Source organism: Carassius auratus, chromosome 28 (genome assembly GCF_003368295.1).
Source record: "Carassius auratus strain Wakin chromosome 28, ASM336829v1, whole genome shotgun sequence".
In the NCBI taxonomy this organism is placed as follows: Eukaryota; Metazoa; Chordata; class Actinopteri; order Cypriniformes; family Cyprinidae; genus Carassius; species Carassius auratus.
The window spans coordinates 8,981,928-9,007,879 of NC_039270.1; the positions used below are offsets into that span (position 1 = coordinate 8,981,928).

The 25,952-nt window shown below is 37.9% G+C and overlaps 1 protein-coding gene across 1 annotated transcript in view; it reads left to right on the plus strand.

The window, feature by feature from the left end:
* Positions 1-7,892: 7,892 nt before the first annotated feature.
* ppp1r9ba (protein phosphatase 1, regulatory subunit 9Ba) overlaps positions 7,893-25,952 on the plus strand; it is a 41,384-nt gene continuing 23,324 nt past the window's right edge. Inside the window, exons 1-2 of the mRNA XM_026207625.1 lie at positions 7,893-8,052; positions 10,179-11,555. Coding sequence (XP_026063410.1) covers positions 10,236-11,555 — 1,320 coding nt within the window. The 5' untranslated portion in view covers positions 7,893-8,052; positions 10,179-10,235. The remainder of the gene's footprint in view (positions 8,053-10,178; positions 11,556-25,952) is intronic.

Here is a 25,952-nt window from a genome sequence, read left to right on the forward strand (position 1 = left end):
CAACAGGGCCATTGTATCATAAGGTATGCAGAGCCTTCCGTAGTGGGGGGCTTGAATATCTAAGCTGCTAACTGAATCCATACACTCACTTTCACTTTAAGACACTGAAATGCTTTGATGTATACAAATCAGTAGCACAATGATTTGCACAACTAATGCATCTTTTTCCCCTTCATTTTTGGAGTTCATTTAATGAATCTGTACACTGGACATGGGTTTTTATTTCTGAATTCAGTTACTACCCATATAGCCCATGAACGTAGACATCAAATATTGAAGATAGTAGCATCTGGTGTACATACATTTCAAGAAGTAAGAATTGCATAAAGTAAGGTGAGTGAGAGAAAACTGTAGGGTCAAAATCTCTACAGGGCTTGATTTATCATCGCATGCCACCGTTCTTCGTCCTTACAGAACAAATGCTGTCCAACGTTTTTACATTGCCTGCAAAATAGTAGAGTAACCCCAGAGTGCAGTCTGGACGATGGGGCGGGGCGACACTTCGAGGCGGAGCGACACGTGTCGCCCCGCCCATATTTGTTTTCCCCGCCTTTGACATTTTCCTCCGAGCCAGCAGGGGGCAGTTTGCGTTGAAACAAACGGATCGGTAGCAACTACAGCAGCAGAGTAATAACGCTATTCCGTTGATTGCTTGAGGTGAGTAAAAGTGGTTGTGTAAATATCTTATAATATGAAATGCGATGTTCGATCATTTATTTATCCATGGTACGTTCAATTTGAATAATTATTGTTAATAATTGTTATAAATTGCTAATTTTATTGTTCTTTGTGGATTGTAACAGTACACTCTGTACATGGCTTTAGTTCATAGGTTCGATTTTACAGAGGTATGCATCACATTTGTCAAGTTATTTGAACAGACATGCATGATTTTTGTGTTTATATTATTATTATTATTATTTTTCAGGATGACATGATCAGGAGGTTGTGGTGTTCTGTTCTCCTGGACAGCTTTACTCCGCAAATGTATGTAGCTGTTTGAATGTTGCTACATGAAACATTACTCTGTACTATATCTAGCAATATACCTACCTCTTGACATTTGTTCTTTTAGAGCTCAACCACTGAGGGGAGGAACTTCACCATTCACCATGTCTTCAGGCAGAGTCCAGCAAAGCAGGTTATTACATTCATTAAGAACTAATAATTACATATGTGTGTACATGCAGAGGTATTTTAGTTATTACAGCTACATAGTTGTTCAGATGTGAAATTGGTATTATGTACAAGTACTATATTGGTCAGCACTGTGGATTATTTAATATATAGCTATCAGTTAACATCAGCATCAAAGACATTTAAAAACATTTCAGCTTAATTCATTTTCAGACAGCAGCGAGTTTTTTAAATAACTTCTGTTTGCGATCTAATGTGGATTTTGTTCACCATATAAGACAGAAATATTTATATTCAATGTAAAAGATCTTCATGTGGATCATGCATACAAATATATACAAATATCTCACTGGATTATTACAATTAATGGCAAAATGTATGTGTGGAAATGTAAACTAATATATCCTACTGACACACAACAGCAAAAGATATAAATAATTGGCTTAAAACTGTTTTTTTTTTCAATGTGAAAATACTAACATGCCTAATACTTCTGCACAGTACTGTATATATTAACATTTTATTAGTGTTATTATAAAAGAATGAGTATGCAGTTGTGGCAACAATCTATAGAGTTTTTAATGAGAGTTTTAAAGCAAGGTTGTCTGTATTCAGTGTTTATATAATGTTTAATAACTTTTATATACATGTATAAATAAACCTATGTATGTTTTTGATTCAACAGCTTCCACTGGAAATCCTCAGGGAAGTTATTTTGTCGGCGGGTGACTCTGCATATTTGACACTTTCTCTGGTTTGCAGATGGTTTAGGGATGTGCTCCGAAGTTTTTCGGAAAGCGGCACAGTTTGCCTGGCTAGACAGTAAGATTTCCCCGTTTAATGCTCATTCTCCAATTGAATTTTGTAGTAGAAGGCTGTTAAACTTTTTTTGTATTATTATTATTATCTTTCATGTATTTTGTCTTTACACTATAAGTTGTAGCCAACTGGAAGAATTGTCCTGTCTCCTGACCGGAACAAGTTCAGACGGATGTACAGCATCAGGGAATGCTTGCAGTGCAGAGCCCTTTTCAAGTTTAACCCACCAGGGTACATGGAAGAGACTGGCGTGGTGATCTTCTGGGCTTTTGTTTACACAGGATTTTGTTCCAAGGACTGTTTTTTTTTTTTGCGGCATGAAACACATTTGTGTGTTAAGTTCATTGAAGGGAAATAGAGAATGGACTGAGATCAACTGGTTTTGATATATTAATTGATGTCATTTAAAGTTCAACTTTGCAGTGTATAATGTTTTAATAAAAAAGCTATGGAAAACACGTGCATGCCAACCGGTTTCAGTCATTTACATCAGTCTATCATTCTTTAAGGTTTCTCATATTTGATGATAACATCATTTGCTATGCATTGCTCATAATGGATTCTTAATTTAGTTGTGACAGGATTGTGAGGATTAATGAGGTTTTCAGTAGTGCAGTTCAGAAAACAAATAACAGAAAGTAACAAGTGTTTTTGGGCAAGTTCTTTAGAACCTGTATAGTTCCTTCCTTGCAAAAAGTAACCATGGATTTATTGTAGTAAAAATATTTGTTGGCATATTAATTACTGTGAGCTGTAATTATAAAAACACCATAGTTTTACTATAGTTACTGTAGCAGAACCATGGTAAATTTTCGTAGGGGCCAAGGGAATGTTCAGAATATTATTGGTGACGTTCAGAGACTGGTGACAATTTGTTACACAAACACACACACACATATGTATGTATATATATATATATATGTATGTATATATAACTTGAATATATAAATAAAGGTACTCCATGACTATCTACATAACCATACTTCGCATAATATTGCCGTGTCATTTTCAAACCAGCGAGTAATGCCGAGGTAACGTCTACACTACAGCCATTGAGGGAGTAGACCATTTATTTCTGTTCTGTTCGTCGTAATCCAAAACTCTTTGTATTTATACGGGATGTTGTGGAAATGCAACAATAAATGCAAAAACAACATTTATATTCACTTTTTAATTTATATTAAAAGTTTATTCATCTGAGTGTCTACTTCCGCATTCCAATCCTGTTAATAGCGTCATAATTCTCTATACCAATAAGCTGTAAAATCGTCACTCATCTGTACACCAATAAGCTCATCTTAATCATAAACCAATAACCGCTGAGGTGGGCGGGGCGACACGTGTCACCCCGCCCCATCGTCCAGACTGCACTCTGGGATACTTGAAATAGTACGATGTCGTTATAACAATTACTGATGTTAAATTCTTTTAAAAAATGGAGATTAAGATGGTCTGGACTGGACGACTGTGATGGTACTAGCTCCCTACACACTTTAATGGCTAGAGTAGATAATCTCTACTAGTATCATAGTATCACAGTACAATAAAAAGGGATTTAGATAGAGAAACTATTTAAGCAAAAGCAGTTAAATATGTGTAAGTAGGCAGATCCTCCTAACGTTAAATTATAACTTGAATTAGTGAAACCTCAATGGCCTAATTCATCAGGAATCTAATGACATTAAAATAAGTAATATAATTTAACTTGGAGTAAATATAGGTATCGACAATCGACAGCATGCACCAGAAAAAATAATTTCTGGTTACTTTTTGTCACACACACAAAATATCCTCGCTACCACGTTTTATCACTTATTTTTTGGAAAATATCAGCAAAACCGTATTTAAACATATAAACACACCGACCTTCCGTAGACTCACGTTAGGTAAAAAAAGCGCTTGTCTGGCAACAGTTTCTAAGGAAGGATTGGTCAGTAGCGTTTTAAAGGCGGGGCTTAGGAAGGTGAAGTGGGAGGCGATAAAAGAAAAGACTGAGGAAACAGAAAGAACGCCAATAGAAGAAATCTGCGGATTTATAGGACCAGGCGACCAAATGTGTCAAATTGACAGTCATATTTTGACATAAGTCAAAAAAGTTGACGATTTAAGTCGCAGGAATAGCATTACATTGTGATAAGAAAGGTAACATACGGTGCTACAATAATGTACGTGTACAGCGAATTATTGTTCATTACGCCACTATCACATTATATTATTTGTTTTATATATATATATATATATATATATATATGTGAATACCTGTGTTAGTCTGAGACTTGTCATTTGCACTCAGATACTGTTGCTCTTTTGTTAGTTTTGATTGCTTTTATTGTCCTTGTTAGTTTTGATTGCTTTTATTGTCCTAATTTGCAAGTCACTTTGGATAAAAGCATCTGCTAAATGACTAAATGTAAATGAAAACAATGGCGCATTTAATGTAAGTGTGACAACTTGCCCCAGTCTCCCCTAAATACAGTTGCAATCAAAATTATTGACTTGCAAGACATTTTGCTGCTAATAACAAAGTTTTATGAAAACAATTCAACAAAAGTATTAGTAATATATTATATAAAGTTTATTAATACACCTTTGACCGTTTCTGTGAACATGCATTTTAATAATAATAATAATAATAATAATAATATAAAATGATCTCTAAACATTGATGTTCAAAAGTATTCAAACCCAAATTTGCTTCAAAATATTTTATCCTTTAAAAGCTGCTTATAATTGCTTTGAAGCTTCTGTCACCTCTTGGCCCATTCCTCACCTGAAAAGCTTTCAGATCACTGATAATCTTTGGTTTTCCCATTGCCTCTGCTTTCTTCAGATTCAACCAAGTATTTTCAAAGAGAACTAAACATGTAGACTGAACTGGCCACTCAAGAACATCCTATGGCCGTTCCCTCAAGCCTAAGTAGATTTGGATGGATACTTTGGGTTGGCCGTCCTGCAGGAAAGACCATTGATTATCAAGCTTTAGTCTCTGCATCAAAGGCATCTAAATTATTTGCTTGATACTTCAGCGAATGCATTATGTCCTTCATACAGTCAAAATGTCCATTGTCAAGAGTGGCATTCATCAAGATGCCTCAACAAGAAGGCCATGCTTGTCTAGTGGTGTTCTTATACTATGAATTGAACTGTTTCTCTGTCTGTTCATCAGGTCATCTTGCAAGTCTTTGGCTGTACATTGCAGGTTTTTCTCAGTTGCTCTGATCAAACATTTTATAATATTCTGCTTTTTTTCTTAAACAACCTCAAAGTTTAGGATTAATGCTGCCAGCTGTGTCTAGGAACTTTGTGTCTTGACAATCCTCATGTAGCCTTAGACTTTCTAATGCAATAAAACTATTTCTTCTACATACTGTGGATTTTGGGAGAGCTCTGTTGACTTTGCCATATTTGCTACTAAAGTTCAACACATGCAGGGGCTTAGTTTTAAATGTGGAACAGCTCAAGCTAATTCAGTTTCTAAAGGCTTAATTGTGTTTTAAGACAATTCTATTTGCCGCCGTACAAATAACTGACTTTAAAACAGTGATGGTGGATAAGGGGTTGAATAATTTTGACAGTTGTGTTATAAAAATAAAAAAAAATCCTATAGGCTTAGCTCAAAAATATTACATTATATATTGGCACGGTAACTTTTAATATACCATTACAAAAGTTACAGATGCTGTTTTCATAAAATCCTGGATCTTCAGTAAAGCTTGTATATACTATAATTTGATTACGACTGTAGTTGAGGCAGATTTATAACTAGGATTATGAGGAAAGACAATAAGTTAAACACACACGCACACAAATATTAGTTCAACAACAACAAAGAATCCAAATCAAGCCAGCCAAGCCAATGTCCATTCAGTATTTTAATGAAGAAGACTTTAGAGAGAAAGTCCAACTCCCATGTTATTTACCCAACTAGTCAGGATAAAGAACTGAGCAATGATGCATGTGGAGCAGTTTAGTATCTAGAGGGGCTCACTGTGATTCTGTTTGAGTGTGATCAATGTCAAACACACAAACAATAGCTAGTGTGATCCTAGTTCACTGAACACACCCATGCATAAAAGCACAACACAGGGGAGTCTGTATGTACTATGTGAGTAGTGAGATTAATATCAGAGGAAATACGGGTCACTGTGGCAGGCAGTGGAGGTGCAGCTGCGGCAAACACAAAGATGTTTGATGCAAATAGACTAGAAGTGCAGCGTTCAGCTGTTCTGAGTCCCAAGAGAAGTCTCAATCATCGGCTCCTGTTCTGCAGTCACCAGGGACATAATGAGAGAGTGCCACTGTTTAAATTAACTTCTTTATATGGTGTATTGTTAAATGAGCCTTTTACTGCTATACTAATTGCTACTTAGAATAATATAACTAGATTTGTTAATCTATAGATGGCACTGTTCCAAAAAGAATAACCTTTTTTTTTGTACCATTCCAGTTACAAATGAGAGTTTTTAAGGCAAGATTATCATGGCAATGAGAAGTCATTTTTCAATCAAAAATATTTATTGATAATAATACTACTAATAAAATAATAATAATAATATGTAGTCCACTATTAATGTTTGGTGGCCAACTCATAGCCCCCGAACCAGATTCCTGTCCTACAAACATGATTGTCACAGATTTTCTGTCTATCTTTTGTGCCTGCAGAGTTCAGCATCAGCCTGAGGAAAAGCAGCATATCAAATTGCAATATAAATGGAACTGAAAAGGTTGTCCCACTTCATCTTCAGTCCATATTCAGTTCCCACAGACAGGGTTTCCACAATCACAGATGGGAAGTGTAACAAAGACTCCCCAGGGTGTGAGATTCCTCGCCGGTGTCCTGGCTACAGGCTGTTCATCTGAACTACTGAGACTCTCCACACGGTGTCCTCCTCTACACGCCAGCAGCTGCCTACAAGAGGCTCAGATCTCGCTAAAATGGGTCAGTGTGTCTTGCAGGTCTTCGTGCATTGCAGTGGTTTGATTCAGAGATTCAAAGGACACGTGTAGTAAAAACTTCACAGTTACTCTCCTTTTTTTTTTTTTGCTGCTTCGAGTTTAGTAGATCACTTACTGCTGTATGAAGATATATCTGCCTATCTATCTATCTATCTATCTATCTATCTATCTATCTATCTATCTATCTATCTATCTATCTATATATCTGTCTATCTATCTATCTATCTATCTATCTATCTATCTATATATCTGTCTATCTGTCTGTCTGTCTTCAGTTTCACCAAAGCTGTTATATAAAAAAGGACGACTTGAATAATTAGCCTAGCCTATATAAAATGCTAAAGAAATTAAAAGAGACAAATTTGAAATAAAATAAAAAGGGGTGAATTCATGTGTAGTAGCCTACCAAATTTCAGTAGGCTATACCTCATGTACACATGGTTATTAGCTATCAATAATGACAATTTTGCCATACTGAAATACAGAACACAGACAGTAAATGTGTTGAAGTAAATAAACAAATGAAGAGGAAAAGGAAACAAAGGTGGACAAAGAAAAAAAAAATCTCTGTACACTCTTGATCTTGAAGTAGTTGTTTAAAAACGGGAATTTTATATATATATATATATATATATATATATATATATATATATATATATATATATATATATATATATATATATATATATATATATATATATATATATATATATGCATGCTTTCTAAAATATCTATCTTGCTGTATTACATCTAAAAATGCTATAACTAATTAATAACGGCTATAACGGGAATTAATGTACATATCCTAACAGCTTAAGCTACTACACCTTTTTATGCAACTACTGTGCAAATCATTTTGCCACTTTACCAGTGTAAATCTCTATTTTGAAGGGTTAAAATAATCTGCGATGCTGCTGTGTACTATAGCGGTGAAGAAGAGAAGGGCAAGAGAGAGACAGAGTGTGAGTGTGTGTGTGTGTGTGTTTGAGAGAGAGAGAGAGAGAGAGAGAGAGAGGCGCGACGCGACACACACAAGCTCGTGGGGGAAACCAAGAAGGAGTCGTGGACAATGGATTCGCGAACGAAAGGACTTTCCGATGATTAAAGGATTAAAGGTCTTCGATGAACACGAGACACCAGGTACGTCCAGCTTCTGAGGAGAGCGCGACTCGTTGATTTTGTTCGGTTTTGTTAGATTGTAACGGCAGAACCGTTATTCGGTCGGTGGAGGATGCAGGAAGTCGAGGCATCATTGCGGAGAGCGCGGCCCGCTCGCTCCGCAGGGTCCTAATGTGATGTTTTGACAGACTGCTGCCTCAATCTGTTGACACTCCTTCACACAAAAATGATATACCTTAAAAAGTTTTTGATATAGTCTGTCTTGCACACAAGGAACATCTCGATCTATCTAAGCGGTATTAAAACGACAGCCGCCTAAAGGCTGGTTGATCCATGCTGCCAAGATAAGTGATCTACTGGCAGCAGCAGCATGGGATCACAAAAAGCCTTCCTGTCCATGCCAGTATGCATGGTATTTCCCAAGAATGCATGACCCGTTTTATATATCAAATGGCTTGAAAGTGTCTCCTGTTCCTGTGACTCTGTTTACGGTTTCGTTCATGATCTGACTTCCTTTATCTGACAGAAAGATCAATTCGTTGTCTACAGAGATCCAGTCCTGTTGGGAAATCCAGCTTTTAAGCTGGGAGCTGTGTTTTGTAACATGATAGCAGGGCTCTAGTTCATTTTCTTGCTGAATTTTGATCAGCTAGTGTGTTATAAAAACCAACCTGGTCACCTTAAGAGGCTTTGTTGACGATCAAAGATGGTCTGCCAGGTCATGACCATCTGAGACCATCTAGAAATGAGCTACAATGTTCTGAAGCACAGCTATCAGCATCACTGTCTGCCAAAATGAATTATTTTAGTTTAAAAGCTTTGAAAGCTTATGTGAGTTGTAATCTACACCTCAAAGTGCATCTCAAGGAAATTTGAGTCACCACGGAAGTGTTTCGCATCACTGCGTAAACTGTTTCCTTTAGTATATTGTTGCGATTTTTAATTTGCACCTTTTTTTAACGGTTGTGTGTTTAAAATTGGTCTTGCATTCTCATTTGCTCTTGTTTTAGAACAATTTTTATGTAAACTGTAAAAGTAAGAGGCATCTAGAATGCAACTTTTCTGACTTTCTGACACTGGGGCATCTGTGTGGCCATGGCAGAGCTGTCAATGAATGCTCAAAACCCATCTCAGGGTACTAAACCTGTAGGCTTTTGCACTGTACGGTGTTGTTTTTGATAATATATACAAATCATTGTATATATGATACAAATCATTCATCCTGTCCATTTGTACTCACTTCAATGAACTTCATACATTTGTAAATGTGGCTTAAGTGTTCAAACAGCAACCCCTTCATAGATTTTTTATACTAAAGGGATGCCTGAATCTGATTAGTTGACCATTCTGATGTGCAATTCTTTTTCAGGAAACACATGGCTAAAGTAGTTCCAGGCAGGTCTTGACCACATTACATGTCAGTATCACTTTTCCAAATGATTTCCGTTATTTCAAAGGTCAACAGCAAAAGAACCAAAACTCACAAAATACAGACCAAACCCTGAAATATAACAAACAGAAGGATAAAAATACTATTTCCATGTTTTTCCCACAAAATTAAGTTTTATCATTGACAGAAAGCACACTCTCTCCTGCTATCTCTCCCATACAAACTGCCCTACGACTGCAAAAATATATCGTTTTACAGCTGAAACAAGATACATGATATTATTCAGTAGCGAGGTGGTAACAGCGCTTGAAGCAGTTAAGCTTAGTGTCTCAGTTAGTAGAGACGCTGCGACTGAACATTAATTTGAAATGCACACATTCAGGTGATTTACACATGCTTCGCACAGCTAAATTGAATCTCTCTCTCTCTCTGTAACAACTGCATTAGACTGCATCAATAACAGCACTATGGCTCAAGCCTCCATAACTACGTTTAAAATGACATTTTGCAATTGGCAACGGAGCCTTGAGATGAGATGCTTAGGAAATTAGTCCTACATGCACAAGTTTTTAAGGACAGCAACCCTGACAGATGTCTTTAAATACATCATACACAATTATTCCTTGCATATTTCTTTTAAAATAGGTCAATTATTTGATTTATTCTTACTTTCTCCTTTTCTCTCGTTTTTTTCTCTTTTTGCTGCTGATTATATGGACTGATCGTGATGGCCGCCACTTCTTATTCATGCAACAAGGAGGAGAAGCAGAGGGCTATGCTGTTTCTGCTCGTCTTTACTGCTGTTTGATTAACCATGATGAAGACTGAACCCCCATCTGCAGCCAGCGCAAACACTGGCACCACCCTCGTAGCAAGAAGTGCATCGCCGCACAGGAACGCCTATGAAGCTGGAATTCAATCTCTCAAGCCGGTAAAAGATTCCAGTGCTGCTAAGGGCGAGGAGGGGAAACCTCGACCCCAGGGCTGGGGCCGCAGGTACGGCTCCAATGTGCACCGTATCAAGAATATGTTCATGCAGATGGGTTCTCCTGGGGATGAAGAGGATCCATCGAAGGCCAAAGACCAGTCCATCCGACTCTCTCTCCCCAGAGCGAGCAGTCTGAATGAGAACGTGGATCACAGCGCGCTGCTCAAACACGGCGGGACTGTGTCAGAGCGAGTTAGCCGCTTCGATGGAAAGACCGATGGTGGCGGCTCCCGTGGACCATCCACAGGCTTCTCCAAGCTACAGGAGACAAGGAAGATATTTGAGCAACGTCACCTGCAGGAGAAGCAGGCTGCGACTAATCGAATCCTGTTGAAGAAAGAGCGGGCGTCAGGCTTCCAAGACAGCCGTTTGGATGTGGTGGTGCGCTTCAACGGCAGCACGGAGTCATTGGACAGACTGGACGCGGGGGACTGTCGCGCTGATGCAGTGTCCCCAACAGTCAGCCAACTGAGCGCTGTGTTTGAAAGGGCCGACCAGCGCAACAACCTATACCGACCGTCCTCAACCTCCCCGCAGCCTTCTACCCCGGCCAAGGTGGGAGGAATCAGCTCCAAAGTTGTCACTAAAAAGACACGAGTCTCCCCTCCAACGGAGAACCAAGAGGAGGGAGCTCAGCGCAACGACCAAGAGGCTGCACCTGGGAGTCCGAAGAGTAGAACAAGCATCCAAGCTGATGGAGCCAAAGGCAAACCATCCGAGGATGCTGCTGCTGGTACGGATTTAGATAAGTCTAGGTCAGAAGAGGGTTCCAAACTAGAGGAGCATGCAGCCCCAGGAGCACCGAATGCTGGGAGCAGACTGGTACAGGCGGATGTCCACGCCTCTCTGGAAAACGGAGAGGCCACCAGCAGCCATGAGCCCTCAGAACAAAAGGAGGAAATCGGACAGGCCTGCGCCGAGGAGGAATTCCACAGAGAGGATATCTCAGAAGCAGACCTGGTGGACATCAGCGCGTACAGCGGGATCGGAGAGGACTCTGGTGGGAGTCAGCTGGATGAAGACGAGGAGGCTGAGGACGATGATGCTTACGAACCAGAATCCAGCTGTTCGGAAATCCCCGGGCTGCCTGTGGAAGATGAACCACCCCCCAGCAGGAAGATCCGTTTCAGTATAAACCCCATCAAGGTAAGTGTCTCAAACGTGTGAAAGCAAGGAGTGACAGTACGCGTTGTTATAAATTAGCATGACAGTTTACACCGTCTTAAAAGCTGTGGGCACAGCTTCAATATTGGGTTTTCTGGAATGAATTATAGTAGGCTGTAGCCAACACTTTATATAAAAGTATGGATGGGCAGGATTTGGATGCCTGAAGGCATAAGGAATTAAAAAGATTGCATTTCTGTGGGGAATTGTGCATAAAAGTGTGTTTGTTATTGGCATGACGTTGATGTAGTAGATGCCTTTGTCTCATCCAGTGTTCTTCTGATATGGATTCTCCTTGAAAGGAGGACTGCTTTACTGCTTGCAGAGTCACCTCTGGACACCGTCAGCACTTTGATACAGCATGCCATTTGCTCTCCAGCTGCTGATGGCCCACTTCTGCTGGTTTAAGAGCTCTCTCTCTCTCACTGATTGTTTTCAGTTCGCACTAACAGACTGCATGGTTAGTCAGGTGGTGCACAATGTCCTTTGTATGAGAATCACATGGTTGTGTTCCTCTGTGTTTTGGTGACTTTCACATCTGAATTTCTATTCTTGAAACAATGGCACATTCACATAATGACCAACGTTATCAGAGCGCCATCGCTTCAGACTGTTCATGTGGTCGACAAAGAGCAAAGCAAAGTTGCGGTTTGTGCTTTCGAACAGGCAGTCGCGTCCAAAACTGCAAGATACATTGCTCTGCAGGTGTTAGATTCACAGCATGAGGGTTGCTAGCTCCTAATGGAGGCATACCGAAGGCATGCTGTATCTGAAGTGAACACTGTGTAATCTCACTGAAGTCGAGGGGCTTTGATACTGGGGGTTAGCACTGTGTTACTAAACTGTGACTGACACGGTCCTTTTCTGTTCTTAGTATAAAGATGATAGCAGCAGCAATGCTTTTTTAAATAAGAATCAGGTGGGAACATCTGTGAACATCAGCCCACCAGAGGCCAGCTCAGATGGACTAAAAGCTTAATCCCTTGATCACAGCTTCATTATGTCTTGACTGGTTTTGTATCAGTAGACCACTACTGATCCTCGATCACTGTTCAAGGTAGACAGAGGCCTATTGTAGCACTGAGGGAGTGTGAGTGTTTCTTTGTAAATGTTTGTGCTGTAAGCTTGTTTTTGAAGAGCTGTAGGTAGTTTAATGAACTAAAAGGGTCAAATGCTATGAAGACAAGTATGTGTATAAGTGTTTGATGTGTAAAGATGAGTATGTGCATGACTCGTTTCTGAATACAGAGTGGTGCCAAAAAGCACTTTTGCCGCACTTAAAATGTATGAGTTTGTTGCATTCGCTCAAGCTGTTCCATACTAGGGATCACGGGGGAACTGCAGTGAAGTTGCTAAACAGTTAATAATGAATTAAATCACAAAAATATCAAATTAAAATAAATTATTCATAAGAAAAAATGCATGAAATATTTATTTGTTTACGCACCTACAGCTTAGCATTAATCAACATCAGAGCACTGTGTACATGCAAATGTGTTATTAAGAAATATTAACTTCAAATCTCAGAGTATTTATATGTAGTATTTTATGTCAAAGGGGCTCTGCTGATAAAGCAAGTTTTGGAAACCCTGCATTAGAATAGTAACTATAGCTAATAATCAAAACAGCTGGCTTCTGAAAACAAATAATGCTATATACGATGCTGACTTTATGGTTCATGGCCATTATGTGCCATTATTATGTGCCATTGTTTTTTTTAAGTCAGTTCCCCTCAAGTTCACACAGCTATCATTCTGCTAGAGGTACTGGCAATGATGTAAAAGCAGGCATTGATCTGCGGATGCGGTGTTTAGTCACACTATTACATCATAAAGTGGCACATTCCACAACTTGTTGTTTTGGAAGACTGGCTTCAATATAAGCCATTTTTGGTGAGAAACTCTTAGGATGTTTTTATAGTAATGACCTCTTGCTATCTTTACACTAGCCCTGTTATCTAATGCAATAGCATTCATAGGGTAAAGTGTTTAAAGTGTGCACATTTGAATTGTTTTGTGGAAAAAAAGACTTAACTCTCTGAAACGATGTCTGCTGTTGTTTACATGCTAATGTTGTTGCACGTTTGCTTGCATGAATATTCATTGTACCATCTGTATTCTCATAGGTGGTTTAGCGTTCACATCTGGTTTATAAAGCGGCCTTATTACTAAGTGCTTTGTGAGTCCAGACAGGCGTGGGCAGACTCTCTTATCCTCTCAAACACAGGAAGAGCTGCAGCAGTTTCAGTGGAGGGAGGTGGTTTACGCAGGACTGTTGCTGGAAGCTGATGTCCAGAGCCTGGTTTGCAATTCATTTCAGAAGTGAGAAGTTCCAGGTTTAGATGTGATGAGCAGATCCTAAAAGAGCATAGAACTTGAAAGCTTTACTTACCCTGGGGTAGAATGGAGGAAAAGAAGGAAGGGGACAATTATACATATTGATTTAATTCCTCTTTAGGAGATAGTATAGATTGCAGTCATTTTTCCATGACGAAAATATACCATAACAGGATCCCCCATGATGTAACATTACACTTATGAATAAACTGTTTTATTTGGACCCTGTCTGATTGTCTCAGCTGGCATATGTGTGCATCCATTCCTGCTGCTAAAAATAATGGTGTTTCCAATCCAAAAAGTCTTACTCCCTGCACTACAGGTGGTGATGGAGCTTTCTCTGGATTAAGGTAGCACCGATCCCAGACAATAACACGGGGAATAATAGTGCTGTGTGCATTGCCGAATGAGGCCCGTTATCAGGCTGCAACCGGAAACTGACGAAAAAAGGAAATTCTTAAAGGGGCAGTGCAGGTGTTTTAATGAGAAGCTGAAACCTGTGTATGTGGATGTTGAGAAGCTTTTGTTAGAGCCAAACTATGCCTCAAATGAAAACTAATCTAGCATACCATCATAGTTTAACAGCCCACTTTTGTTCTCCAGTGACGTGAATGATCCATCATTCATTCAGATTCCACAGTATCTGCAAAATTTCCTCAAGGCCTGCTGGGAAATCAATAGGGCTGGGTGATATGCAAAATATCGGCAATATATTTGTTAGTTGTATAATTGTAACATCACTGAATCTCCTAAATGCTTCAAAATGATTTTGGTAAATTTTTAGGTGCATATTAATAAACATTTTGAATCAAATTAGCAACAATTGCTTTTATTCGCTTGTTTACTCAAACGTCACGTAGCAGCGCTTCCGTGTCCAAACGCTCTATCAGTTACCATGAGAAAACAACCAAAGGTGCTAATATAAACTCACAATGTGATAGAATACTAGCGAAAAAGTTATAATCTTAACCTTTAACTCCATACCGAAGTCCCAGATAGGCAAACAATGAAAATATAAATAGAAAAAAATTTACATAAAAATGATTTGTGTTTGGGACGCTGTGAGCACGGAGACTGTAGTGAATACTGTAAGTTTGAAAGCGTTTAGCTTAAATGATTAATATGAATAAACAGTGCTCATAAACGGCTGCTGAGGTCGTATTCTCAAGTGAAGCGAATTGAGGCTTGGACCCGGAAACAGCGCTTCTTACGTCATCACTTAACAACCGAATTAATAAAATCTAGAATTAGCTTTTATTTTTGTATTTTAAGTTTTCTTGTAGATCTTACTGTAGTTTAATTTCTAGGTATGCAAGTTTCTAATTTGTAGGTATGCCCCAAAAATTACTACTTGGTTTTTAGGTTATGTTTATTTCAGTTGAAGTTCAGAGTTCAGAGTAATTTTAATGCTTCGATTCAAACTTACTGTCAAGGCACTATTTCTAATTCTAATTCATTTGTCAATTAATTGTATTCTTTTGTTTCAGCCTCGTTTAAGAAATATGGTTCACAAATATGTTTTTAGTGGTTTCAATTTTAGTTGAAAAACTGAAAAATATTGCCATTTTTATTTAGCTATATCACTCAGCCCGAGTCTTCTGTGAATGTTCATTGTGTTGCATTGGTTTAGAGGACTCCAGCATGGTTTCTGTGCGATCGGACGTCATGCATGAGTTGTTTATGTCATTTGTCTCTGTTTAATCCTTTAGCAAAAACCCTGGTTTTGGGGTTACCAAACAAGCCTGTTATTTTGCCAGAACTACAACCTCCAACCTTTCATGTTGATATATTGTGACCCAACCGTGTACATTGATTGAAAAAGACAGAGACATTATTGGGGTAGTTGAATAATATAGTGAAAAGCATGGGGTGGACTGTTTCAATCCGATAGAGGGCCTTTGGCTGGCTTTTGATGAGGTTATTGATTGATGTATGGCCTCATTTTGTTAAACAGTTCTCCCTGCCCATCCCCTCCGTCAGCGGCTTGCTACACTAGAGTACTAGACCCCAGGCATACTCGCTGGGGGGAAAAAGAGTACTATATATATATGCTGAAAATAATCGAATTGTGATTTTTTTTAGCCAATATTACGATTGAGATTTAATATGCAATTCTTTTTTAAAGCTCTTTATGTTCTGTATGAACACAAAAATGAGCTAAAATAATTTAGCATTTATTCCTGAGAAGAAAAAAACGTGTTTAAGTGCTAGCTAAACAGACTAGGTCATCTATTTTGAGATTCTTTTACATTTTTACATGAAGATGGGATCAAAAAGGTGGGAGGATATATGAAATCTGATATGAACCACTGTTTCAAAGCAACTCATTTATCTCATTGTTGTCGTTTTAAAGCCTGGATCTTAATATTCCAAAAATAATAGCTTTTGAATTTCTTTCTTTTGAATTTCTTTTGAGTTGATGGCCAATAATAAAGTCTGACTTTAATTAAAGAACTAAAGTTTAGCCAGTGTTCATATGTGCAATTCGTTGGATGTGACAAAAACAACTTTGTCGTGAAGGTTTTATACTTTCAGCATGTTAGTAGATTCAAGCCAATTTCGAATACTTTTGTAAAGGCGTTAAGATGAACACAACAATGAACAATGGCGTCAAATCATGGAAAATCTGTCATTTCCTCCACTGATTTTCTCTCTAGTTGGATTGATTATTTCTGGTGGTTCTCAGTGACCTGTAACCGTTGTTTTTGCTCCTGAGGAGAGAAAGCGTAGATAAATGGAGGTCAGAGGTGCTTCTGTCTTGTCAGATGTCTTTTAAAATTATCTCTGCTGCTCCAAGCCATTATTCAGCTGCCCCTTACACGTTACAAGCCATTTAGTGATGTTTATCTTTTTATGATACAGTTCTGCATTCTGCATCAGCTTTGCCATCTTAAAAACTTCTCCCATTTAGACTTGTGGGATTGTCTTGGTATGAGAGGTACATTAGTATCTGGAGAAATTGCTTTATTGCATGACAAATAATGGAATAGCCTATTGTATTTCCAAAGAGATATCAAGTTTCATAATAGTTATAATGATGGACTGTGTAACATGTTTTGAATGATTAATTATATAAATGTCTTCTCAGTCTAAGCCCTTCTACTTTATAGTGACATCAAGCGTAGTTGTTTTCTTATTGTTACAAACAATACTGTACAGCTAACCTTTATTTATAATACTACTTAGCTGATAGCTTTTATCCGGAGCCACTTACAAATGAGGTGCATCACATGCTATTTATCAGAAGAGCAATACTTGCTGTGCATGATTCTAAGTTTTAGTTCGGATCTAGATTTGCACACAAGCTAGAGCAGAAGTGAAATGCAGAAAAGAGAAAAAGCAAACAAGTTTTTCTTTGTTTGTTTACTAAGAGAGAGATAAAGAGAGATATTATTGAGTGATAAACAATATGCACAAACAATTTTAAATGGTTTTTCTGCTTTCTGTAGAAACATAATTGAAAATGCCAGATTTATTTGCATGTTCGTTTAAAGAAAGAGAACAAAGTTTATTTGAATAAATTAAAAGTATATTTATTGATTGATTGATATGTTTACATAATTTTAAATAAATTTTTCTGCATTAGATAAGATGAGGTAAATTAATAATCATTAGACAATTACAATAAATCAATTATATACCATGTAAATATTTTATTTATAGTAACCATTTAATTTTTTTCCCCCAAATTCTGTTATTCTTTCCCCCAAAATCTTTTAAAATTTTTATGGATTGTGTTTTTTTTTTTTTTCTAAGACTCTGTTTTAATGGTTTAATTAAAATGTTTTAATCAAAAAGCATGTCTAACTAATTGAAATCATGTAACATACACAATTTAACAGAGATTTATTAAAAGTTTAACAAAAAATTAATTTTTAAGGCCCTATCAAATTATTTTTTTCCTCAAATTCGGTTTTATTTATATGAATATATAAATAAGTTAAATGTTTCTTAAAAATGATGTTTTAGTAGTATCATTACAATAAGTAATAGGCCTATAGCCTATCTCTCTGACAGTTTCATCACGTTAAACTGAACTTTCATTTTGATGAGTCGCTGTGAAGACTTTTATGATGATATATTTCTCAAACGAAATGTAAAATGTTAATGAAATGACTCTCAGAGCAGTTCTAGAGGTTATATTCATGTGTTCATGTTAGTGCTGTCACAGTACCAAAATTTCAGTATTCGGTACTGATACCAGTGAAAAACCACGGTTCTCGGTACCAATTTCGGTACCAAAGCAAAACACAAAAATATTCTTATAAAAAAAAAAAAAACATTTTATCACAAAAAATACAACCAATGCCATTCTTTATACTTATTTACAATTATGTTTAAAGTTTTTCTACAAGTAATATAATTATGAAAAACAGTAAACAAGTTTCACCCAAATTTAATTTGTATTTTAATTAATGAAATGTAAACATTTAAATTTTAAACATGGAAAAAAATTGTGTGATTTATTTCTTTAAAAAATAAACTTTTATAATTTTTTTCCACAGTAGTAGCAGTATCACATACATTCTACTAAATAAAAGGTAATATCTAGCAGAATGCCTTTATGTAAACATTTTATTTTGACAGGCTACTTTTATTTTGACACTGGTTTTACTCAGAAGAAACGGTAAAATGCTTGTGAAGTGACTCAGAGCAGTTCTGGTGATGTTGTTTATGTATTTATGTCCTCATTGAGATGGCAGATTCTTAAATTACTGCAAGTTTCACGCTCAGTCTATGTAGTAAACCTGCACGTCTCTGCCATTCATTTATTCACACAGAGACGCGCAGAACATGCAGGATTCATATTTCAACCATCTTTTGCGGCTTAAAAGAATGGTCCATATGGAGATTTGATTTGATTAATTTATACTAACTTTGACAAATTTCGTGATTGTCCATATTAAAATTTAAGTTTCATTATCATGACTGGATTTTGAGATTCCGTCTGCGTTTTCTGCTTCGCGGAAATCACAGCGTTGTGTGCGTCAAGAACCAGGTTTGACCGGGGCCTCGGTACTACCGGTACTTAAAGAAACCTGCTACCGTCACATTTTCATTTTTTTAGTACCGACTTGGTACTGAAGTACCGGGTCTTTTGACAACACTAGTTCATGTACTCATATGTTGAAGCAGCAGAGGCTGGAATAACCGTGAGCATCACACACACTTGTGCAGGATGGAGAAGACAGCAAATGCATTAAATTGCCATCTGCACTTTTATATATTTACGTTTTTGAACCGTTCATTTTGTTTACAAAGCTTTGGTACATAACAGCACTTATGTCTGTCTTGCAAATGTACAGCAAATGATCTAAAGAACAATGAAGGCGAACAGAAATGAGACATACAGCTTTCTACTTGTAGCGCGTCAATCATGCTTGTGAGGAAAGTGAGTAAAACACACAAACAAACCAACCTTTTTATTAAATAGTAAGTCATTGATAGTGGTTCGCTTCCGCGATTTGGTACGGTTACGTTCACGTCAGCAGCGAACCGTACCGGAGTTCACATGAACCGTGCCCCAGACCACCCTTTTTAAGCGGGCTTGTGTAGTTCACATCATCCAAACGAACCAAACTCTTTCGTCAATCATGTTTTATTTTTTTAATTTGGTAAACACATTGATGCTGTTGAACTTTTTACCTTTGAGTTTTCCATTCAGATCTTTAACCACTAAGTCACACCTCTGCAGTCGCTGTCCTGGCTAATGTGAAAATTCGGCACCTAAGCAAGCTTAATCCATGAAAATAATCACTCAGTAGTCTTTATCCATATCATTTGTATTTGTTTGTTGAGTGCTTTAGTCTATGAAGCTCTTGAACAAAACTACATTGTTTGACACATATTTCAGCTGTAATTTTCTCCTAATTATCCCAGATGTTTTCTGCCTGGAATGTGTCCCTCTCTGAGCTCTCTTTGTTGCGGAGCAGCAAATCAAGTGCATGAAACGTGGACCAGTATCTGTTTTTAACAGTTGAGGATGTCAACTAGATAGAAACAACATTCTTTTAATGTTGTTTTGACTTGAGGTTTGTGGGATGGAGTAATTTTAGTTCTTGTTTGTAAGACAAGTCTTTGTCTTTCTTGGTCTATAATGCACATTTAGCCACTTTCTAGTTCCTGTGTAAGAAATGCCTGCCAAGGCAGCGAGCGTCTTTTCCCCCTCTGTGTGGGAGAGCAGAACGGCAGTCCTTGGATAACTCACAGGGAGTCTGTTGTAAAAAAGGTTGCCAGGGTCACGCTGGAATACCCAGTGCACTCGTTTATTTCTTTCGTTCTTTCTTTTCGCTGCCATTTCTCTATGGCAGTCTTCTTTGAGCGTTGGCCGTCTGGAGAGAGAGAAACGGGGTACAGTGAAGCCTCTGTTCTCCACTTCTTCATCTCACATTATCTCACTCAGTCTTTTTCCATTAACATTCTCTCTATTAGGCTCTTGGACATGTGCATAATACCTGGAGAAAGCCGTTCCCATAAATATAAGTGTCAGTTGTTTGGGTGGCACGCATGCAGTTTGAAAGTGGGCTGCACAGTTTGGGGAAAAAAATCTAGTATGAGAGTTTTCTGCAGAAAAATTGTGTTGACGATTTAAAATGCAGTGTAATATTTGCTGCTTCTCTGCATGGCTGCACAATTTGGCCTATTCTTAATTTTGTTTCTTAACATATCACAAATTCAGTGCAATTTCGATTAATTGTGCTGCTCTAATCAGAAATCTGTAGAACAGAACTTGTTGAGATGTTAAAAGCAGCAGGGCCTAATGGGGTCATGGTAACCAGCCTAACTTTGCCCTCATCATTTTTAAAGTGCTCATGAGGGGAGCTGGATGTACTAGACAAACATACTGGAACTCAGCTTCCTCCCCAGTCCAACCAGATCATTTCATGAAACTAGGCTGCTTTAGCAATGCAGAAACTGAGGTGTATTGGCTGATAGGAAATGTCTTAGTACCGTATTTTCCGGACTATAAGTAGCACTTTTTTTCATAGTTTGGCTGGTCCTGCGACTTATCAGGTTACGACTTATTTATCAAAATTAATTTGACATGAACCAAGAGAAATGAACTAAGACAAATGAACCAAGAGAAAACATTACTGTCTACAGCAGCCAGAGGGCGCTCTATGCTGCTCAATGCTCCTGTAGTCTACACTGAAGACATAGGCTGTGTCCAAATTCAGGGTCTGCATCCTCCTTAGGATCCTTCCTACCCGGTTGAAGGAGGATGGGTCCTCCGACGACCGCAAAAACCGGAAGTCGGTGTTTGTGAATTTGGACAGCCTACCCTTCTTTCAGTTCCCTCCCTTAACCGTTGCTCATATCCTGTCGCCTAGCAACCGTGACAGCGCCAAGCAAGACGCGGGTGAAGAGCTCATCGTTCTCTCCCCGGAGCTTTATAAACACTTCTGTCTGCTCTTTCGTCCTTAGAAGCGTTAAAAACAGCTTCAATCACTAACAAATACGCTGTGTGTAAGGGGATATTCACACAGGCAGTAAGGAAGAAGCTAGTTTACGAAAGTAAACTTTTTTTTTTTTTTTTTTTTTACATATACACGTACAAATGTAAAAAAAAAAATGCTTAACGCTAAAACAAAATGCCTAACTAGAAAACCACTGAAAATATATATTTTTGAAAAGCCAGTTTTTAAAAAACATCGAAAATAATACTCCTCCCCCACTCCGCTACAGCTCGCTTCATCCTGCCGAAAAGAATTATGGGATAGGTAGGACACGAAAGGATCCACCACACCCATCCTTCCAATTCGGGGAAAAGGAGGATGCATTTGTGGGCCGCATTTGAAGGATCCTACGAATTTGGACAGCCTTCGTCACGGCGCTGTGACGTAACATCCTTCAAATGAGTCCTCCGAAGGATGTAGACCCTGAATTTGGACACAGCTATAGAGCACCCTCTCGCGGCTGTAGACGGTAATGTTTTCTCTTTGTTTTTGGTTATAAATAAATGTGACTTATAGTCCGGTGCGACATATATATGATTTTTTCCTCATCATGACGTATTTTTGGATTGATGCGACTTATACTCAGGTGCGACTTATAGTCTGAAAAATACACAACAAGCTGGAGCTATCATATTTTTTTATGTCATCATTGTTTTTGGGCAAATGAGTGTTCACTGTATATATTGGCCGTATTTTATGGAGCATTGGCCACGTTTAAAGGACAAACCAAACAATACTGTTTTTGTTTTTGTTTCTTTTTTAATTCAAAAATGATTTTGCTACTCAAAGTAGATTGTATATTAAGGTTATATCACTTAAATAAATATTCATCTATAATTTGTAAAATATACAGGAAGCAATATGCCATTATTTGACGTGTGTCATGAATGTGTCTCAAAGACTGACAGACAAGAGAAAAAATGGTTGAATAAAGTCATAATTTTGTCTCGTAGCATCATAAAATTGCGGTTGAACCACTGATGTCATATGAACTATTTTAATGATGTCCTTACTTCAGTTCTGGGTCTTGAACATGTCAGTAGTGTTGCTGTCTATGCAGGGTCAGAAAGCTCTTGGATTTCATTAAAAATACCTGACTTTATGTTTTCTGAAGATAAACGAAGCTCTTGAGGGTTTTGAACAACATGAGGATGAGTAATTAATGAAAGGAGTTTCATTTTTGTTTGAACTCTCCCTTTAATAAGCAGCACAAATATTTTGCAATTCATAGGTTCAGTAGGTTTTTGATGTAGTTAAAGGCACTAAACATATATGGGACCAACCCCTTTAAAGGGATCACCCAAAACAAACCTTGTGTCAGTTTTCTCACCCTCCACGTGTTCCTAATTAGTATGTTTCTTTTTTTGTTGAACACAAAATAGGATATTTTGAACCAAACCATTTTGGGAACCAAACAGCTGACAGTAGACATTATATATACAGTTACAGTTTTCTTTCTTTACACTGCGATTAACGCTCCAGATTGGTGGTTGCAGGGCTGGGTTCATCTTCCACATTATTTATGCATGATCGCGAATCTACTGGTCATGTTTCTCTAAATGTTTCAACAACACTAATCAGACTCTGGGCACCTTACTCTCTGCCACCTTGTTTGCTCTGATAATGCAGAAGGATCCTTGGATGGGTTTCCCTGAACACTGCAGATAATGGAGCCAGAGCTGCTTTTCCATCTCCATGTGCTCACATCTTGACAGCACCACTGCAGATATCTGGTCCCCAGCTTTGAATGCTGTAAATAGTTCAAGGGAAGTTCACCAAATAAAAAATAGTCATAATTTACTCACCTTCATTGTTTTCTAAACACGTATGACTTTCTTCTGTGGAACACGAACTATGATGTATAAAATGATAATAAACAACATAAACATCTACAGTTACATAGTCCCTAACCACTTTCATTATATAGAAAATAATGGCCACTGGTCAGAATATTTTATTCAATATTTTATTATTATTTTCTTTATTAATTAACTACTATTAACTCAATTAAATCAGCATTTGCTGTGACCATTCTTTTGCAGCTTTTGCCCTCGGTGCACTTGCGCATAGTCCCCTTTAATTCTTGTCTGGATGTTCTGTAATGTTCCCGAAACAGACTGGCTAGAGTTACTGATGCACAAGCCATTAAAACATGTCGCATAGTTAATCAAAAAGCCTTTAGTCATTCGGTCCCGAGAGACTGCATTCCAGCGCTCTGAATAGCAAGTCCTGATGCCGAGAGACTCTAATACAATTGATCACATTTGTGTGTTTGTGCTGGGAAATGCCGGAACAGCTGGTCAGTCCATAGATCAGTATTAAAGTAGTATTAGTGGAAGCAGGACCAGCCATTGTGGCCTGGAAGGGAAGCCCTGAAGGTACGCGTTGTGATTGTTTTTCCTTCAACTGGTAACCCTGTTTATTTTCCTCAAATGACACTTGTAACACTCACTAGCTACGTTTCCATCCAAAGTTGTGAATTTAACAAAAAAATCAAGTGCGCAAAATTGGAACATCGTCTAAATGTTTTGAAAACCTACGGTCTACATCATCAGAGCCCATTACGCTACAAGTACGCCAAGGATGCTTACATGCATTTTAAAAGCTAACTAAAGCAAAAGTCTGACTTGTAAACACTTAAGTCTGTTGTAAGATGTTTAGTCCATTTAAACACTTACTTTTAGCTTTTCTATCATGTCAGTTCACCCATAATGCTTCAGTCACAAAGCAAACAGCAGCGAGTCGAGCAGAGGTCAGTTGTCCTCAGGAGTCACAGCCACTTGATGGGATTAAACCAGCAGGTCGATCCTTTTACAGCGTGACTTGTGAGATTAGTGGAATGCAATGTAATGTAGTGTAATGGGATGTGTAGTGTTGTAGTGCTGCATATTACATAATTTGACAGCTGTAGTTACGTTTTGCTTGGTTTAGTTTAAGTTAAGCTATTCTGCATAAGATAAGTTTTTCTATAAGCAAGAAGATCCTGGTGTCTGAAGCCTATTGTTCATTTGTTCATGTTTAAATTACTGGGTGCAGAAGCTCCACGTCCATGAGTGTTTTGTGCTTGTTTACTAAGAATAGAACGTGCGTGTCTTTGCTTCTCTTAACCTGACTGCGCTGCAGAGCTTTTAGCTTGTACGTGAGTGGTTTCGTTCGAACACATCCATGAAAAAGCCTACATTATCAGCCTGTTCCACAATGGAAACATGACAGGTGAAAAATTGACAGGTAAAGATACCGCATGTTTTCCACAAAAGCAGCAACGTTCCATGTTTTACACAAATCATTTTCTAAGGTTTATTACGTTGCAAATTGTAAAGACTGTCTACACAAGATGCAACAAAGCACCCATTGCAAATCATTTTTCCATTGTGTGAATACGTCATAATTAGTACAAGGCATCGGTTTACTGTCTGAGATTTGTCGCTGGCTTTTCACAGTCGCCACTTCCAGTTTAGTCAGAATCACTGTTTATAATAACTTTCATTGTTTTTAGTCATGCTGCATCCCGTTCCCATCATCCACGTCTGTCTTAGACACCATGTAAAACTGGATTTTTTTCACACTTTGCACCAATATAAGAATTATTAGTCAGACATCCTGTACTGCCCGAGCCAAATTCATTTCAACAACCATTCCTGTTCACACATGACCTCTAAATGGAAAAATGTAATTCAATTTGTTGCGGAGGCGCCTACTGTCACATTTTGTCCAAATAAATGTGTGTGACCTCTCAACTCTGTCATAGATGAGGAAGGGCGAGAGCTGTAGACTTGCTCTGGGGCTATTTTACTAAATGGATAAATGGATGTTTGTACTTTTAATGATGATTACAATTATTTTTATTTTTTTTTGGCTGATACTTGCTTGATATTTATGCTGTAGAGGATAAACACTGTGATTCATTTAAAAAAAACGGAGGGGGAAAAACATTACATAAATGTGGGTGTTTTGGGCAAACATGCCTGGAAACTGGAAAATGACCCTTGGGCTGAAATGCAGACTATTATTGGTTGATTGATCAATTGATCAGTTGATTGATTGGATTCCCTTTAATGCCACTCAGTAGACGACAATTTGGCATCGTTTTAGGTCCTGGAGAGCTATGTTTTTCACTTGGTTAAAGGTTGCTGCTGTTACTACTAGTAGTAATTAAATGGAAAATTAAGCTTTTGTCATTATTTCCTCATCTTTATTTTGTTCAGTATATGGGTAAGCTGTTATTTGAAAGAAGGAACAAGAATTAAAGTCGACGTGAGAGTTGAACTCTATAAGGGTGTTGAATACTAAAAGTTGATGTGTTTTTTTGCCACTGTCAGCAAGTAGTGCCAATTTTAAAGTAGTACGTAGTGTCTTACTCTGCTTGGTGAAGCTGTGATTATAATCAACAGCTTCCTGTTGTCAAAGTTGACTTCCTTGCTTGTTGCCTTTATTATTGTGTGAAAATGAGTGAGAGGTTGCTTAATGTATCTCAGTTTTAACACAGACCCTCTTACATGCAGCCTGTCATTTTCAAAAGCACCTGAAGATCCTGATTTGCAGTGGTCAAGGTGCAACTAAACCCTTAATGAAGGTCGTTTTTTTTT